The sequence below is a fragment of the Rhinolophus sinicus genome, linkage group LG12 (assembly GCF_036562045.2).
Source record: "Rhinolophus sinicus isolate RSC01 linkage group LG12, ASM3656204v1, whole genome shotgun sequence".
Classification (NCBI taxonomy): domain Eukaryota; kingdom Metazoa; phylum Chordata; class Mammalia; order Chiroptera; family Rhinolophidae; genus Rhinolophus; species Rhinolophus sinicus.
Genome location: NC_133761.1, coordinates 27,694,577 through 27,712,392, shown reverse-complemented (window position 1 = coordinate 27,712,392; position 17,816 = coordinate 27,694,577). Strand labels below are relative to the sequence as shown.

Genomic DNA, 17,816 nt, shown 5'->3' with positions numbered 1-17,816 from the left:
AATTACAAGAGGAGCTCAGAGTGGTTACCATCAGCATCCAGACACTTCTGATTATGGTGAACTACTGCTTGAGCAACGTTGACCAAAGTGTCCACTTGTATACATTTTTTGGCACCCCTGGTATATACCACCTCCTCTTTATCCATTCATCCATTGGTGGACACCCAGGCTTCTTCCACATCTTGGCCATTGTAAATAATGCTGCAGTGAACATACGAATACACATTTCCCTTCAAAGTAGTGTTTTGGGTTTATTCTAAAATAAATAGAAGTGAGATTACTGAGTCCTTCTTTGTCTCCTGTTATAGCCTTTGTTTTAAAGTACATTTTGTCTGGTCTATTGCTACCCCAGCTTTTTTGTTTTCATTTCCATTTTCATGACATAATTTTTCCATCCTTTACTTTCAGTCTATGTGTCTTTTGATCTGAAGTGAGTGTCTGATAGGCAGTATATGTAAGGATTTTGTTTTCTTACCCATTCAGCCACCCGGTGTGTTTTGATTGGAGCATTTAATCCATTTACTTTTAAAATAATTGTTGATAGATATGTAGTTATTGCCATTTTATTATTCATATTTTTAATCTTTTTTTCTTCTTAAAGAAATCCCTTTAACATTTCTTATAATGCTGGTTTGGTGGTGATGCACTGCTTTAGCTTTTTCTTTACTGGGAAGCTCTTCATCTGTCCTTTGACTCTAAATGATAGCTTTTCTGGGTAAAGTAATCTTCGTTATAGGTCCTTGCTTTTCATCACTTTGCCTGTTTCCTGCCAATCCTTTCTGGCCTGCAAAGTTTCTGTTGTGAAGTCAGCTGATGGTTTTATGGGAGCTCCCTTGTGGGTAACTAACTGCTTTTCTCTTGCTCCTTTTAAGATTCTTTTTTTTTCTTTAACCTTTGGCATTCTAATTATGATATATTTCTTTGGGTTCATCTTTTGTGGGACTCTGTGTTTCCTGGGCTAGTGTGTCAATTTCTTTCACCAGGTTAGGGAAGTTTTTTGTCATTATTTCTTCAAATAGATTTTCATTTCCTTGCTTTCTCTTCTCCTACTGGTATGTCAATGATACAAATGTTGGTACCCTTGATGATGTCCCAGAGGCCTCTTAAACTCTCTTCATTTTTTTTTTCTTTTTGCTGTTCCGATTGGGTGTCTTCTGCTACCTTATCTTCCAAATCACTGATTTGATTCTTCACTTTATCTAATCTTTTGATTTCTTCTCATGTATTTTTTATTTCAGTTTTTGTATGTTTCATTTCTGACTGGTTCTTTTTTTATATTTTCTCTCTCTGTTTTTATGTTTCCTATTCCTTTGTTGAAGTTCTTACTGTGATCATTGAGCATCTTTATAACCAGTGTTTGGACATCTGTATCTGATAGATGGCTTGTCTTCATTTTGTTTAGTACTTTCATCTGAGACATGTTTCTTTGTCTCCCCATTTTGGCTACCTGCCTGTGTTTGTTTCTATGTAGTAGGTAGGGCTGCTATGTCTCCCAGTCTTTTTGGAGTGGCCTTATGTAGTAGGTGTCCTGTGGGGCTTAGTCTCCCTGTTTACCTGAGTCAGGAGCTCCAGTTGTGTCCCTGTGTGGCTTGTGTGTACCCTCCTGTTGCAGTTGAGCCTTGGTTGTTTGCACATCAATGGGAGGGATTGCCCCTAAGGCTGATTGATGTGAGGACTGACCTAGACTATAGTGGAGGAGATGTGCAAGGGCTGATTCTAAAGGCAGGATTTGCTTTAGTAGGTCTCTGGTGCCTACCTGTCTGCTCTTTGGGTGTGTCTTTTATGGAGTTGGTTGGGTGATGCTCAGGTGTGGTCTGAAGCTGACCACCAGGTGTGTTGGTTTTGGGGCCTCTTAGGGGGGCTGTATTACAAGCTGAGTTTATCTGCTTCTGTGTCCTGCCTGGGACTCTTTGGTAAGAGCTACAAAGTGATGTGCAGATGGTTGCCACTTGGGCTGGGCTTAGAGTTGCCTGGGAGAGGCCATGCTTTGAAATGAGGCCGGCTGCTGTTAGTGCCAGGCTTGGGGCGGCTCAGCAAGTGGTATGGAGCACGCTGATGCCAGGTGCTGCCTGCCTGGGGCTTATGAAACTTTTAAAGATTTTAGGAAAGTCTGTAGCATGAGTTAAAACAGTTCATTTGTATGGGAAAGTCACTGGAAGTAGCTTGGGTGGGCTTGCAATTTGGGTAGGGCAGGGTCTTAGTTAATCTCCAGTGTGGGGCCAAATGTGGGGAGGGTTCAACAAAGGAATAATGGTGCCTGCCAGCACTTATGTCTGGGAGAAAGTCTCCCCTCCTGCCCTAGCCCTGAAGCCAGAAAATTTAGTTCCTCCCTGTATGTCCCAGGTGACTTTCAAACTGCTTCCCCAGTGCAGGAGCTCAGAGTGAGTGAGTTTATCATCGAGCAAGTCTGTGCACGAGCACTTTAAGTGGATGCCTGGGACTTCAACAGCCTTCCTTCTCACTCAGCCACAGTCTCCGCTGCATTTCACAGCCAGAAGTTATGGAGACCTCTCTTCCCGGCACTGTAGCCCTGGGCTGGGGAGCTTGGTGAGGGGCTGGGACTCCTTGCTCCTCCTAGGGAAACTTTGCAGCTGAGCTATCCCTCCAGATTTTTAACTGCCACATGTGGGTGTGTTCTTCATCTCAGCCCCTTGTACCTGTCTCAACATGTCTTGTTCTGTATTTCCTTAGTTGTAGGGCTTCAGTTCTGCTAGATTTCAGGCAATCCTTAATGATGGTTATTCTGTAGTTTAGTTGTAATTTTGATGTGGATGTGAGAAGAGGGAAGCACAGCATTTACCTACTCCACTGTAAGTCTCTAATGAAAACTTTTTAAACCCCAAATTGAGTCATCATAAATTTGAATGCATGGGAAATACTTAACTGAGGGAATGTTTTTTAAATGTTAAAAGGAGTTAAAAATGGGAGAAGTAGTCCTAACAAGACAATATAAACTTGATGGGTAGGGAGGAGGAAATTGAAGACCTAGAAATATCAGTAGAGAGTAGAGGAAAAGCAGTACTAGTGTTAGAAATAATGCAAATGAGAGTTCGGGGGAACAAATAAGGAGCTAGAAACAAGGTTAATGGGGAGGAGATGATTGGCAGCAGAGTGTGCATTATAGCTGGGAGAACACTGCCAAGATAACTCACTAAGGTGGTAAAAGTGCATGGAAGAAAAGTAAAGAAGGTTTGCTATTCTAACATCAGTTGTAATGTTGTTTTTGAAATCATCTGGATTTACCAGTTTGGAAGAATCAAAATATTCTGTGAAATTTTTTTCAGTTTGCTGTGAACTAAATGGTTGAATTTTATTATTGGTTAACATTTCTATGAAGATCATTTACCTTGAATTTGTATTGCATTTCTGTTTGAAGAATCTACAAGTCTTTATTAGGAATCTCAGAGGGGAAAAAGGCATTTATTTATCCTCAGCCCTTCTACAATCTCTCCAAATCTGTACTAAATTATAGGAGAGAATTCTGCAGATGAATACTGCACAAATAGTTGAACGGTGCTACCACATGTCCCTAGACTCTCTTTAAACTTGAAATTCGTGAGACCAGAAAGCAGTACAGTACTTTTGGATTTCTCCCCACTCTTCAGACACTGACCTTTTGTCAGTTTTATTTAACTTTGTTTGGAATCACTTAAATGTAATTCTGAGAAGTATAATAGTAACACTTGATAATTGACTTTTCATAGAAAGGAATCTGTGATGTTATCTTCTTTTGTATTTTTTTTTAATGACTAAATACAGGCAGTAAGAGGTTAATTGATAAAGTGAGCAAAACTTGATTTAAACTCAAGTGTCTAATCAACCTCTCAGTTCATGGAACACATTAGTTCTCTTATTGAATTTCTATAGAAACCCTTCTATAGAAAGCCATTAGCCCTTTGGGGTGGCATTCTCTTTTTAGTAAAGATTAAGAAACTTGTTATTGAACAATTGAAAAGAAGTCATAGAATAAACCTATTAAAACATCAATACCTTTTATTATCACTATACATTTTATAGTGAAAGCAGTGCAGTTAGGCTTATCAATAACAAACAATGAATTTTGTTAATTTAAAAATATTGTAATTCATATAGGATAACATGGTTTACAAATTTCTGCATCTGTCTGTTTTAAGTATGGTGCCCCGAAATGCATTTGGTTTTCAGTATTGTGAGGCACTAATCAGCTAAGTACCATAATCCTCCTTACAGGGTACATTCTTACTTGACCTGGAGCTATATGCAGCCACAGAGTAACAGCCTTAAAAAATAACCTTTTCCTTAACAGGCCCATCATTAGAGGATTTTATGACTCCATCCTTGAATAAGTGTTATTTTATGTGTAATTTTTTTAGTAATTGACTTTGGAAATACAGTGTTTGTAAGCAGCAGAGAGTTTCAAATCACCTGATTAAGGATGACTCCTATGATTTTGCTCGAGCTAGAAGGATTAAATGAAAGCACTGCCTGGCACTGTTAATGTATTTTTGTCAACGTGATGCTTCATGCTCAGCAGCTGTGCATTGGTTGAGCAGAAGGTAAAACTATAATACTGTGTTAAGTATTGTGATGTGGAAAAAAAGATTGATCTATTTTATGTTTTGTAATGAATATAAATGGTTTGACCTGTTAAAAGCTTTTTGTAGGAATTGTAGGAATGGAACCTATATATTTCATGTTTTATAGGATTTTATATTTCTGTTAAGTCCTTGATTTAATGTGTTTTAACAGCTTCCATTTTTCGAATTTGATTGAAATGTTATGTTTAAACTATATGGTTAGTATGTGTAATTGAATTAATGAGGTATCATTTTAATTTATTTAGCAATATTCATGCTTTATGAAGCTTTAAAACAGATGGAGGTCTTTTTTCAGATTATTGATTCTTTAAATGTTTCTATCCTTTTATTTATAAAATGACAATTATTTAATGATCTCTACTAATAAAGGTTATAAGTAAAAGATTTTCCTACATAGTACTTAACTGTAATATAAAATTTGAATTTCCAGAAATTAGTAATCTTTAAATTCTTCACTTTACTTTTAGTGTCATTAAGAGTCTTAAAAATTGCATAGGTCTTAAGAATTAAAAATATATGAATATTAAAACTTAAAATTTCCATTTACCCATTTACTATTCTTATAAATATTTTTAAATGTTTACTGGATTGTATTTTCAGAAACTTGATTATTATATGTATAGTATATAAGGTCAGTATTGCTGTATACAGGTGGCATAGCAATAGAAACCATATAGAATGGTAAAGGTTGTAAATATTAAACTATTGTAAAAGAATGATAAATTAATATACATTATATAAATTGAGAATGCCTTTGGGTAATTGGGAAAGTGACTTTAATTGGTAAAGAATCTTTTTATTTGGAATTTCCCCATCAGTCAGTATAATTTTTAGACATGGAATTTTAAGGAAATTTATTTGTAGAGTTGTTTGCTTAAACTATTATGCTTAATCAAGTGTGAATACATAGCTAGAATATTTAGAAATAGATTGGTTAGTTCATATAACAAAAATTATAAGCAATGAACAGAAATTCTATTCATTAAAGTAGAAAGAGGATATTTCCAGATGTGATTTTCTATAAACTGATTCCAGTTAAGATGACTATAATGTGATGAAAGAGAAAATAATTATAACAACCTAGGTTTAGATAAAGAAAAGATGAACAGATATATAAATATAAAGTGAATATAAACACTTGCTGACATTGTATTATCAGTGAAAGCAGGGATTAATAGAATGCATAGGAGTAAAAATCAAGGCATTACATCATAAATACATTTTATTATAAAGAAATGCATAATTTTGGATTCTGCCCTTTAAATTCTCAGAATCATTGAAGGATTAAGTGATATAAAACATCTAAATGAATTGCTTCATTTTTCTGAATCATAACTTATGGGTTAAATACTGTTAAATGCTTCATGATTGTTTAGAGAAGTATAAAATTTATCATTGTATTATTTTACCTATGAAATATTTTCCATTTTTATAATAATAAATGCTAAGGTATGCTTGTAAAGGCCAGTAATAAAAATAGAGATTAGAGGTATAGTACTTTAATTTTCATCAGTTCCTGAAAAAAAGTATAATGTCTAAGGAACAGAGCAGTTTTAATTCAAAGGAGAGTATAAAATACAATAATTCACAATATGGTTGTTAAAATTGTTTTGGCAAGTATTTTAATATTTTGGAGTAACTGATATCAAATTCTTCATTATTTGGTAAGAATATTCTTAGAATGAAATCTTGCCTGACTTCTAGCATCAGCTTTAATATACTGTATGGTACTATAATGTTAAAGTGTAGTTTTTAAAACCTGATTCCACGTTAAGTAACAGTGGCAGTAGTTACCCCAATTTCAGAAATCATGATGACTGTTCTATTTTTACTTAAATCCAGTACAAATCAGTATCTACAGTATGATTCACATGCTTCAGGCAAATTTCATAATCTCTAGAACAAAGTGATTGCTGGATTTAATGTTGAAGTTAATTAATTGAAGGTATGATTTTTAAAAAGGCCCTCATATGGCTTGGTAAGGACTCATTAATAACCTTTCTTCTGGTGGAACTGAATTCTATAAGTATTCTTATTTATCAATAAAATAGAATATATTCCTTGTGTTATAAAGACTAACTATATCACTTTATTTATACCCTACTTTCAATCTTAGGGAATGAAGTCTTCCTTTCTTCAATTTTTTTCCCTACTTCTGTCCTATAATACCCAATGTGATGTTCAATACGTATATTACTGAAAATCACTAATTTACAAAGAGGTTTTTATTTTCTAAATGTTTGATTGTAAAGTGATTGATACTCAAAATACATTTTGCCAAAGAAGTCATTTTACAAACAACAGTTGGTTTCTGAAGCCCAACAAAAAAAAACTCAGTTAACATAGAATAGAGCTAAATTCCATTACTAATATAAGTACGTTCTTCCTTTCACTCGAGGTGCCATTTCTACCATGGGAGTAGTGGGAGAAAGAGAAGAACTAGACTATTTTAGCAAATCAGAGGGTTTCAGTATAGGAAAAAAGAGCAAGCCATGAAAAGTAGAGATGATTTAGGGGAGAATTAATTAATTATTTAATTCATCAGATGTTTATTGAGCACCTGCTATATGCCAGCCTCCTTAGATCCTGGTTGCCAGTCTTCATGAAACGTAACATTTTACGGGTATTAGAGATATACCTGGATAGAAATGGATAAGATTACCTAGGGAAAAAGTGCAGTGAGGAGGAAGGTCACCATTATGTTGAATTGCCTTCAAAATATCCAATTTCCCCCTTAACGTTTTCTGAAATTTTTTACTTCTCCTTCTTGTACGGCCTTATTTTTTCACATTTCAGCGATTAATTTGTATTAACAAACTTAAAGCATTCAAGTAATTTTCATGGTATGATAAAACTATATTTATTCATTTTGATTTAATTTGCTTGTTTTACTTTTGACTTTCAATTCAGGTCAGGTGTAATGGGGAATTGGAATTTACCCAGTTTGGGAGCATGAACTCTTTTGAAAGGGGAGGGGTGTGTGAAAAAGGCTTAGTGGGCTGCCTTGAGGCGGATTCTAGAGGTCAACTACAACTACCTTGGAAAATCCTTGATTTAATAAAGTAGCAATTAAGAATTCAGTAGATTTATATGTTATAAGAGCTTTGAGTAAAAAATCTTTAAGAAAATAATAACAACTTAATGAGAAACACAAAACATTTTCAGTGGAGTTGTATATTTTATATAAATAGGCTATATTTAGTATAACTACCAGGGGTGCCAAAAAACTGTATACATGTTATCTTAAAATGTGTGTACATTTTTTTGGCACCCTCAGTCCCTCAGTATCTATTCAGGTCTTAGTTCAAATGTATCTTTTCAGAAAGACCTTCTATACAGAAAGTAGCTTCCCTTAGTCACTGGTTTGTTTTTAATGTTTCAATTTTTTGTAGTGTTTATCACTATATAAACTTAATGTATTTATTTTTATGTTTACTACCTGTCTCCCCTACTAGAAAGAAAGCTTCTTTAGAGCTGCGACCTTATCTTTTCTCTGTTTTATTTCCAACAACTAGAATCAAACCTGGCACATAGTAAACCCTAAATAAATGTTTGTTGAGTGAATGAATAAGTAATAGAGATACAAAGGTATATTAGACACCGTCTTTTCTGGTTCAAGGTTTTAAAGTCTAGAGGACAGCACAGGGCACTAATTAGTTAATTGTAAATAAGATGAGTAGTATTAAGTTGAGGAAATATAAAGGCACAAAAGTGAGCTTTAGCTAATGAGCTCATCTTACTGGTCCATGCTAATGCAGTAATGTTCTTTATTTTAGAAATCACATTTTTCTTCCATTTCTATGTCTCCTAAATTCATGTATTTATAGATAGCTATATAATTTCGTATTCAGCCCATATTGAGTTTTATGGAAATTAGAATTTCATTAAATAATCGCTGAATGAAATAAAAAAAAAAATTCCTTATGTACCCCGTATAAAGCTGTGAAACACTGAAATTTACTCTTAGAACAGTATCAATTTCTTGGTGTTAAATAAGCCTATGAATAACTGTTATGTTTTTAGAGACAAATATCTTTATTAACTTACATGCAAATAATTATTATGTTAGTTTTAACATACCAAAATATATTTGAATTCCTGACATAAAGTCTGTATCAAATGGAGGTTAGGTGGTCAATTTAAGAAGGAACTGATTCTGTAGGGTTCCTTAATTATCCCAGTATTTTAGTAAAGTAAGTAGATATAAATCAATAGCCAGTTAATGAGATGTGAATATGTTGAAAATTGGCATCACTCAGTTAATTACATCTTGACAGGACTATCCTTGTTGTTTCTTGCTATGTTTTAAGCTTTCATTTAGACATATTAACTTGATGAAGTGGGGTATCAATATTATAAGATCATAGTCCCTAAGAAATGGAAGAGGGTTTTAGAATCATTTAGCCTTTCAAAATCAAGGGATTCTTACTAATTTCTGTATTTCCACTCTATATTGTAGTGTGTGGCATTTACTTCTTAACTATTAGGTGGGTGCAAAAGTAATCACAGTTTAAACAATTAAAAATAATTGCAAAAACTGCAATTACTTTTGCACCAGCCTAATAATACATATTTATTAAAATGATATATAAGTTAAAGTGTATAATCTGTCTCTCACTTTAAAACATACACTCTCAAAGCATAAATGACCATATAGATTCAAATAACTGGTTAATGGCAAAAGTAGGACTAAGAAACCCAGATCCCTCAATTCCAGTGTTCTTTTCATGATACATTGCTGCCATGCTAATTAATTTTTGTCTTTAGTCATATGTATACAAATAATGACAAAAATTAAAATGAATTCTGCATAACAGACACATATTTGGATATTATGTGGGTTAATACCATAAAAATTATTTCGAGTGCTCTGTTTTGATTGTATATTTTAAACTGTAGGAATATATTTTATGTAACAATTGTAACCTAAAAGATTTGTAATTAAATCCTAAATGTTTTATATTTATTTGTAAATATAAGAATGTCAATGTAAAAAAAAAAAGATCACATCCACTTGCTTAATCGTAAAACATTTAGGGGAGCATTTATCATGATACTTTTCCCTTTGTGGTTCCAGGTTAGAGTCTAACTTGCTAATGCATTTGTGTGAGATTTGACAGATGGAAGAGATACAGAATCCATTATTGTCAAGCAGCAGTTGTTGGCTGGCAGATGGGCAGATGTGAAAGTCTTAGTGGCTCCTGGGCAAACTCCTGTTAATTGACCACCCTGATGAGTAGGCCTCCTAGATAATTGGTGGCAAATTCCCCAAAACTCTTCAGATTCACAGCCACTTCCTAATGACCATTTTGAGAACCATTGCTTTTATTTTTCAGGTTAAGAACAGCAGTATTAACTTCTCTGGACTTCATTCCCCTATCTTGTTCAATAATTGTATAGCTTCTGGTTTCTGTATTAAAACCCTTCCTACCTGGAAAACCTAGAGTGACTTCTATTTTCCTTAATGAACCCTAATTGATACGTTGGCAGACTGTATTCCAGATATGGGGGAAAAGGATTCGGGGACACAGAGGAGACTTTAGAGAACAGTGATGATGTGCTGGGTTGCAGAATTTCTTTGCTCTTGCATTTGGGCCCAAAATATTGTCTAAGCTGAGCTGTCTAATGTTGGTCATCTTTAAATTCAACTGAGCCCACTATTTCACTATCTGTTCTTCATGTGTTCAGACAAAATCGCCGTTAACAGTTATTCTACACCTTTTCTGTCTTCTTCAGGATTCTAGTACCATTGTTAATGGTCATGGCTAATGGTTGACATTATCTGAGTTCTTGCCAGAGAAGAGGCATCTGTGAATATTTTTGTTGGCAAAGAGTATTAATACTAAGTGTGATTGCCAGGCCCACCAGGTCGTACCAGTGTTAGAGGAGCAGGTTGAGAACAATACACAGTATCTTCTGAGACTGTAAGGAAATATGAGGAGTCAGATATGAAGACAGAGAACACAAGTGTCATGGAGCTGGCCTGAATCTTAATGAAGATGGAATGAGTAGCAGGGCTTTCTCACTTCTAGGGGTTTTGTGATGAATAAATCAGTATTGTTGGTATTTATTTAGATTGCTTATCTCAAATTAGAGCAGTAAGGAAGGGTTGGAGGTATAACAATAAGATGAAGATATAGATGAACCAATACTAGGCATGATCTGCATGAATGAGTGGTGAATTTTGAGAGCCAAGAGTTTTAGACAAAAAGTATTCAACTTTTTATTTAAATTAAAGTTTATCGGGGTGACAGTGGTTAGTTAAGTTACATAGGTTTCAGGTGTGATACATCATCTATGTATCACACTGTATGTTCACCACCCAGCGTCAGCTCTCCTTACATCACCATATATTTGGTATTCAACTCTTTAGCCAAGTCAGTTTGGCTTCATTATGTTTTCAGGTAACTTTCATACCAAGGTGTCAGGAATAGAGAGAATGGAAAGGGGAATTATTTTTTTTTTAAGCCTCTGAATAACAGTTGGGAGATAGCTGAAGTATATTGAACCGAGCAAAGAAATTGGAATAAAGTCTATTTTGTAGCAGCAGAATATGGTGGTTACCTAATTTCAGGGCATAAGTATATTTTTATCTAGTGTATCATGCATTCAATAACCACATCAAAAGTACCATTACAATTTCCTATTTGAACTGAATAAAATGAATATAAGTAAATCTTTTGTTATGGCATGACTTTAAAATGAAATTTAAAAAAGAAAGCAAAAGAACTATTTGAATTTATCCGTCAACCTGCCAGTGAATCAGCAAAATGTAAAATTATTTGGATGTTGCTCTTCATCATTCTTTTTCTTTGGTTACTTAGGAAAAGAAGTCCCTCAGTGTCCAGAGATCAGAATAGAAGATACGACCAAAGGGAAGAAAGAGAGGAATATTCACAGTATGCCACTTCGGATAGCGCCATGCCTAGGTCTCCGTCAGATTATGCTGAGAGGCGGTCTCAACCCGAACCTCAGTTTTATGAAGAGTCTGATCATATAAATTATAGGGACTCCAATAGGAGAAGTCATAGGCATTCCAAAGAATATATTGTAGATGATGAGGATGTGGAGAGTCGAGACGAATATGAGAGACAAAGGCGAGAGGAGGAGTACCAGGCGCGCTACCGCAGTGACCCGAATCTGGCCCGCTACCCAGTCAAGCCACAGCCCTACGAAGAGCAAATGCGTATCCATGCGGAAGTGTCCAGAGCGCGGCATGAGAGGAGGCACAGCGATGTTTCTTTGGCAAATGCGGAACTGGAAGATTCTAGGATGTCTATGCTAAGGATGGAACGACCATCAAGGCAAAGATCTATATCTGAACGTAGAGCTGCCATGGAAAGTCAGCGATCTTACTCAATGGAAAGAACTCGAGAGGCTCAGGGACCAAGTTCTTATCCACAAAGGACCACAAACCATAGCCCTCCTACCCCCCGGAGGAGTCCAATCCCCATCGATAGACAAGACATGAGACGTACTGACTCACTGAGGAAACAACACCACTTAGATCCTAGCTCTGCTGTGAGGAAAACAAAACGGGAAAAAATGGAAACCATGCTAAGGAATGATTCTCTCAGTTCTGACCAGTCAGAGTCAGTAAGACCACCACCACCAAAGCCTCATAAATCGAAGAAAGGAGGTAAAATGCGCCAGGTTTCATTGAGCAGTTCAGAGGAGGAATTAGCTTCCACACCTGAATATACAAGTTGTGATGATGTTGAGATTGAAAGTGAGAGTGTCAGTGAAAAAGGTAAGCTACTCTATTCTAATCACAATTCCCTGTAATTGAGTAGATAAGGGGTTTTCTTTTCAGGTTGTATTTCTGAGTAAACATTTAAACGTTAGATATTGGTAGTCATATTTATTATACTTTATTTTAAAAGTCTTTTAATGGTGTTGGTTATGTGATGAAAATTTTAAGTTATAAAAAGTGAATTTTCTCTGTAAGTCTGCTGATTTAAAAAAAAAATTTTGCTTTGTTTCTAAAAATTTTCTTGCCCCACTTGGTGGCATATTCTTAAAAACCTTTTAGCTATAGTTGTAAAAATAACATTTTTGTGTTTCCTTTTTAAAGTAACAATATGTTTACTGTAGAATATCTGAAAAATTCCTCAAAGTGTAAAAGAATGAAATACAAGCTGTCCATAATCTTTACCCCCAAATATAACCATTATTAACATTTTGTTGTATTTTCTTCCCCTTTTCCTGCATTCATATTTTACATATTTATAAAATTGATATCATACTATATATATATATATATATAATTTTGTGTTCCAATTTTTTTAATTGATGTCATATCATTAGCTTTTTTCAAGCCATTAAATGTTCTTCAGAAATATGTTTTAAAGGGCTACATTAATGTTCTATTGTAAGGACATACCACAAACTAACTCTTCCTTTATATGGGGGCATTGCAGTTGCTTCTGTTAGTATAAATAATATTATAATGGTTATCTTTATACATATTTTTTTTGCCTATATCTCTCAGTATTTCACAAATACGTATTCGTGATTTGATTTTTTTAAAGTTTTTAATTCAGATTACCAACCTGCTTTCCAAAAAGGTTATAACACTCCATGTGCCTTTCATATGCTTTCATGAAGCAGATATGCTTGAGCTTTCAGGCTAGATGAACCAAGTCTCTGCCTGTTGAACTGACCACAAAAAAATGCTATCTCTTTGTCATTTTAATTTGAATTTGATTTTGTATGTTTATTGGTGTTTGGTATCTTCTGTGAATTATCTATTCATTCTTTTTATTTCTTCTTCCCATGCTCCTATGGGGTATTAATTATAGTCTTATTGATTTATAAGAGCTTTTCTGTCTTACTGATTTATGAGAGCTTTTCACATGATTAGGATTTTACCGATTAGACTGTCATCTGTTCCAAATGTATTTCTCATTGTGACGTTTATCTACATATTTTTTTGGTTATTTGGAAATATTCAATTTAAGATAGCTAATTCTTTGCCTCTTTGGTGATTTTTTTCTATTCCTTTTATTCTCAGAAGCTTTATTCATCCCCAAATCAGTTAAATATTTAACTGCATATTTTCTCATGTTTTTATTATTTATTTTTTTAAACTTTAACTTTTTAATCTTTCTGTGATTTATTTTGGTGTATGACAAAATAAATCAGATAGGGGATTATCTAATATGAATTCCTTGTACCAAACTCCTCTACACACAATTTTCTGACACTATTTGAGGAATAATTGATTTCTTGTTCATAAGAATGCATGGAAATCAATAATGGAATTCAAGAAGGCAACTAGATGTGAAATTAATATAGAATCTTTTTTTTTAAATTAATTTATTTTGGGTTTTTCCAGGACCCATCAGCTCCAACTCAGGAAGTTGTTTCAATCTAGTTTTGGAGGACGCAGCTCATAGTGGCCCAAGTAGGGATTGAACTGGCAACCTTGTTGTTAAGAGCTCCGCGCTCTAACCAATTGAGGGAACCGGCCGCCCCTAATCCAGAATCATTTTATACTGTACAAAAAATAATTAGTTAGGAAATGTAAATAAAAGGCAGTTCCTATTTTGAACTAAAAACAGAAAAGGTGATTTAAAAATAATAAGAAGTGAGGGTCCTACATGAAGAAAGTTATAAAACTTTCCTGAGTAACACAAGGAAGATGTGAGTAGAGATTCATTTCATGTTCCTTTCAAATCATCTCTTGGAGTTAATAACATTTTAGTCATAATCCCAATTGGTTCATTGAAGTATGCTATTTATAAAGTTAATGTGGAAAGTGTAGAGGAGGAAAATTTTAACTCTTTTTTTTCCTTCTGTGCATTTTAGGTTCATCAGCTGGGGCCTGTATATTAGACTGACAAAAGACAGATTAACAAGAGAAAAACAAACTGACATTTTATATCATGTGCATACAAATAAGAGCAGTCAGCTATGAGATACTCAAAGGGGTGGTAAGAATTTGGGTTTATAGAGCAGCTTAACAAAAGAACAGTACATTTTTAGAGAGGTGACAAGACAAAGGAAAGGGACTCTGAGCTTCTAGGGGTGGCCAGTTGTGGGAAGGCAAGTATATGGGGAAACAATGGAAAATAAGGGCTAGTTTTAGTAAGACTTGTTTTAAATTCCTTTGGTGCTTACCAGGGTCCAGAGTTATCTCTGGTTAACTTCTGTCCTTTCTGATAGAGAATGGGTCACCTTTGCAAATGTATGTCCAGCTTTTCGGCAAATAGGGGGAGGGCAGAGCTTTTCTTGTGTTTGCTTCTGCTCAATTGCTGTCAGTACAAAATAATCCTTTTGCTACGTGGCATATTAAAACAAATAAGTGATAAAAAAAAAGACATTACCACAAACCAAGGTAAAAAAAAAAAGAAATTACCACAAACCAAGAGTGAAGAGATACGTGATTCAACAAATGGGCTTGGGGAAAATGCACATATGGTGAAAAAAAGTCAAGTTAGAGCCTCATTTCATACAAGTTGCATTTTAGTTATAAATAAGAAAATTGTATTTGTTGAACTACAAATATCTATAAAAAGAAAGTGTAGATCTTCATAGTATCATAGAGCACATAGATATTTCCCAGAAGCTACAATACTTTCTTAAGTATATTTAATAATCTTAAGTTTAATCGTTTTTTGTATTTGCCTGAGTGTATCAAAATACTAAAAGATAAGAAAAAGATAGTTTTGTTATTCTTAATGGTTTGGTTTAGATTCTGTTACATACTTTTATTATTCTTTGCTAAAGTAATGCTTTCACTTTTACCACATAATGCTTTCACTTTTCACCCTCCCCCCAAACCAGAAATGCATCAATCTAATAGTTGAAAGCTTTTTATATATGGCATCCCTTTTAAGGGCTTATAGTTTGTTTCAGGATTTTGAAGTAAACACTTATAAAAATCTCACATAAATAAAAAGCTATATATGAGTTAAATTAAAATCCTTTATAATACTATTTAGCAGAACTAAAACATTTGTGAAATATGGAAAGAAAACTACAAGTCACTCACATCTGTGCTGTACCCCAACCTGAGCTCTTAGTGGATACTCTTAGAGATGATCCTCCTTCTCATCTGTCTAATAAGTTGTTTCATGGAGTATGGTTTCTGCCAACATGTATTTCCAGCGGACAATCATAATTTAATTCCTCTGAAGTAAGAAATCTAAATAAAATAACCTTTTTCTGTTTGCTATTACCCCCAATAGTATTCATTGATGAGAAGTAGCTGGTCAGAGACTGGAATAATATGGGAAAAAGATTAAAATGTGTCATGTCTTGACTTTTCATCATTAGGGTAGCATTTTTTATTATTTTTTGAAAAAATGTCAGTCCGATTTGGGAAGAAGCTACTTTTAAAGAGATCTGACATTGTAATTCATAGCCATCCTTGGTAGTTAACTGTTTGAAACTTCTTCCCAATAATTACAAAAATGTTATTAGTGATATTTTTCCTGCATATTTGGATGTGGGTACATCATTCTCATGAGAATCAACCAACTTTTAACAGATAGTCATCCCTTTGCTTTATTATACCTAGTTAAATAACTCTAAAGAGTATGGTTTACAGGTGAGATAGCTTTCTCATTGTCTTTTACGTTTCTATCTCTTTTCCTTGTTATGCAAAATCTTTCAAAAATGTGCAAAGCAAATTTGGATCAGATAATCTAAAATGTTAACCAATACTGTATAAATAGCACCCAGCAACATTATTATTGCAGGAAGATTCTTTGCAGGCCCTTATATGTTACAGTATAGCTTCTGCTACATATCAGGATCTTCTCTGATCTTTAAATAATAAAATGCATTTGTGTCAGTTTCGCCTCTTCCAGTATCTGCTTCATACTGAACTAGGCTTGTATTTCCAGGCTAGGAAGAATAATATACTTTTAACTTGAGATATCATTTGAGATGTAATCCAATATCTCACTAAATACTAGACACGTGTTTACTCCTTTTTCTGTCCAGTATTTTTTTAGTGCCTACTATTTGCAAAGTGTTGGATTGGAACTAGAAGAGAATATAAAGATAAATAAGACATTGTTTCTATTCTAAAAAAATTGAGAGTCTAAAATAAATAGCAATATAATCTCACTGTACTATAGGTACTATGGGATTTCAGAAGAGAGAGGGGCATTGGCCATGTCTGATTTTGTATGATTTGCATATTTTGTGACACTAATCTCTTCCCTCATTATTATATAGTTTGTTTTTCACATATTATATTGATTGCTTTCCTATATGTTGTATTGGGTTAGAAAATTGCAATTTTCTTTTCTACCTTTATATTATGGGAAGAAATAAGTCTTAGATTGTTGATGCCATAGTATCTCGGAATTAAATGTTGGACATCTCCCAAAGTTTAAAATACATTTTTCACAAGCTTTAAAAGTACTATTGACTTTCCAATTTTATCTATGATTTCCTTATTAAATAATCCAGAGCAGTTTTTCATTCTCAGCACTATTGACATTTGGGGCTGAAAAATTGTTTTGTGGGACTGTCTTGTGCAAGATGTTTAGCAGCAGCCTTGGCCTCTACCCACTAGATGCCAGTAACATCCCCACCCCAAATTGTAATAACCTAAAACATCTACAGCCATTTCCAAATATTCCTTCTGGGGCAAAGTCCCCCATCACGGCTCCCCACCCTCCACCTGTAGCCCCTCCACTTATTCTCCTTCCCTCCTCACTTTCAGAAGCAACTGTGAGTCATAGCAGTATTTTTAAAATGAGGGAGACTGCAATAGGATAGAGTAGAAAACATCAGAGTGAAGGTTACTGAGTAAGGGTAATTAATCTGTAAAACATTTTTTTTTAGTGTTGTGTGTATACTCCATAGGCTCACAATATAAAATATTTCTTACTGTAGATCATGGTCAAAAATGGTTTAAAGCTACTCTATTATATTAGAATTTTGTGACTCACTTGATACTAGTGTTCCCTGTCTCCCCCGTCTTCTTCTGTACCTGGAAAAAGGTCTAGAGATGATGTTCAGTGGCTAATTCATATATTGTAGACAGTATACTTTTTCCAATTTTATACATTTTAATCTTAATATTATAATGCAACATTTTTTTCACTTTAATTACATAACCATGTTGTCAACCATTTGTGCAACTGCACAAAAGATATCCAGTTTGATCTTTTTTAAATCAACTGTGGGGAGTTTTTGTTTCCCCCGTTTTCCAGGTCCTAACATGACTGATTTTTACTTGCTTGTTACAGGTCTCATTTCTCTGTACTAGTAAATGCA

The 17,816-nt window shown here is 34.3% G+C and overlaps 1 protein-coding gene across 50 annotated transcripts in view; it reads left to right on the top strand.

The window, feature by feature from the left end:
• RIMS2 (regulating synaptic membrane exocytosis 2) overlaps positions 1-17,816 on the top strand; it is a 592,512-nt gene that overhangs the window by 274,294 nt on the left and 300,402 nt on the right. For all 50 annotated transcript variants that reach the window (XM_074316891.1, XM_074316853.1, XM_074316856.1 and 47 more), the window contains one exon: positions 11,402-12,327. In XM_074316891.1, coding sequence (XP_074172992.1) covers positions 11,402-12,327 — 926 coding nt within the window. The remainder of the gene's footprint in view (positions 1-11,401; positions 12,328-17,816) is intronic.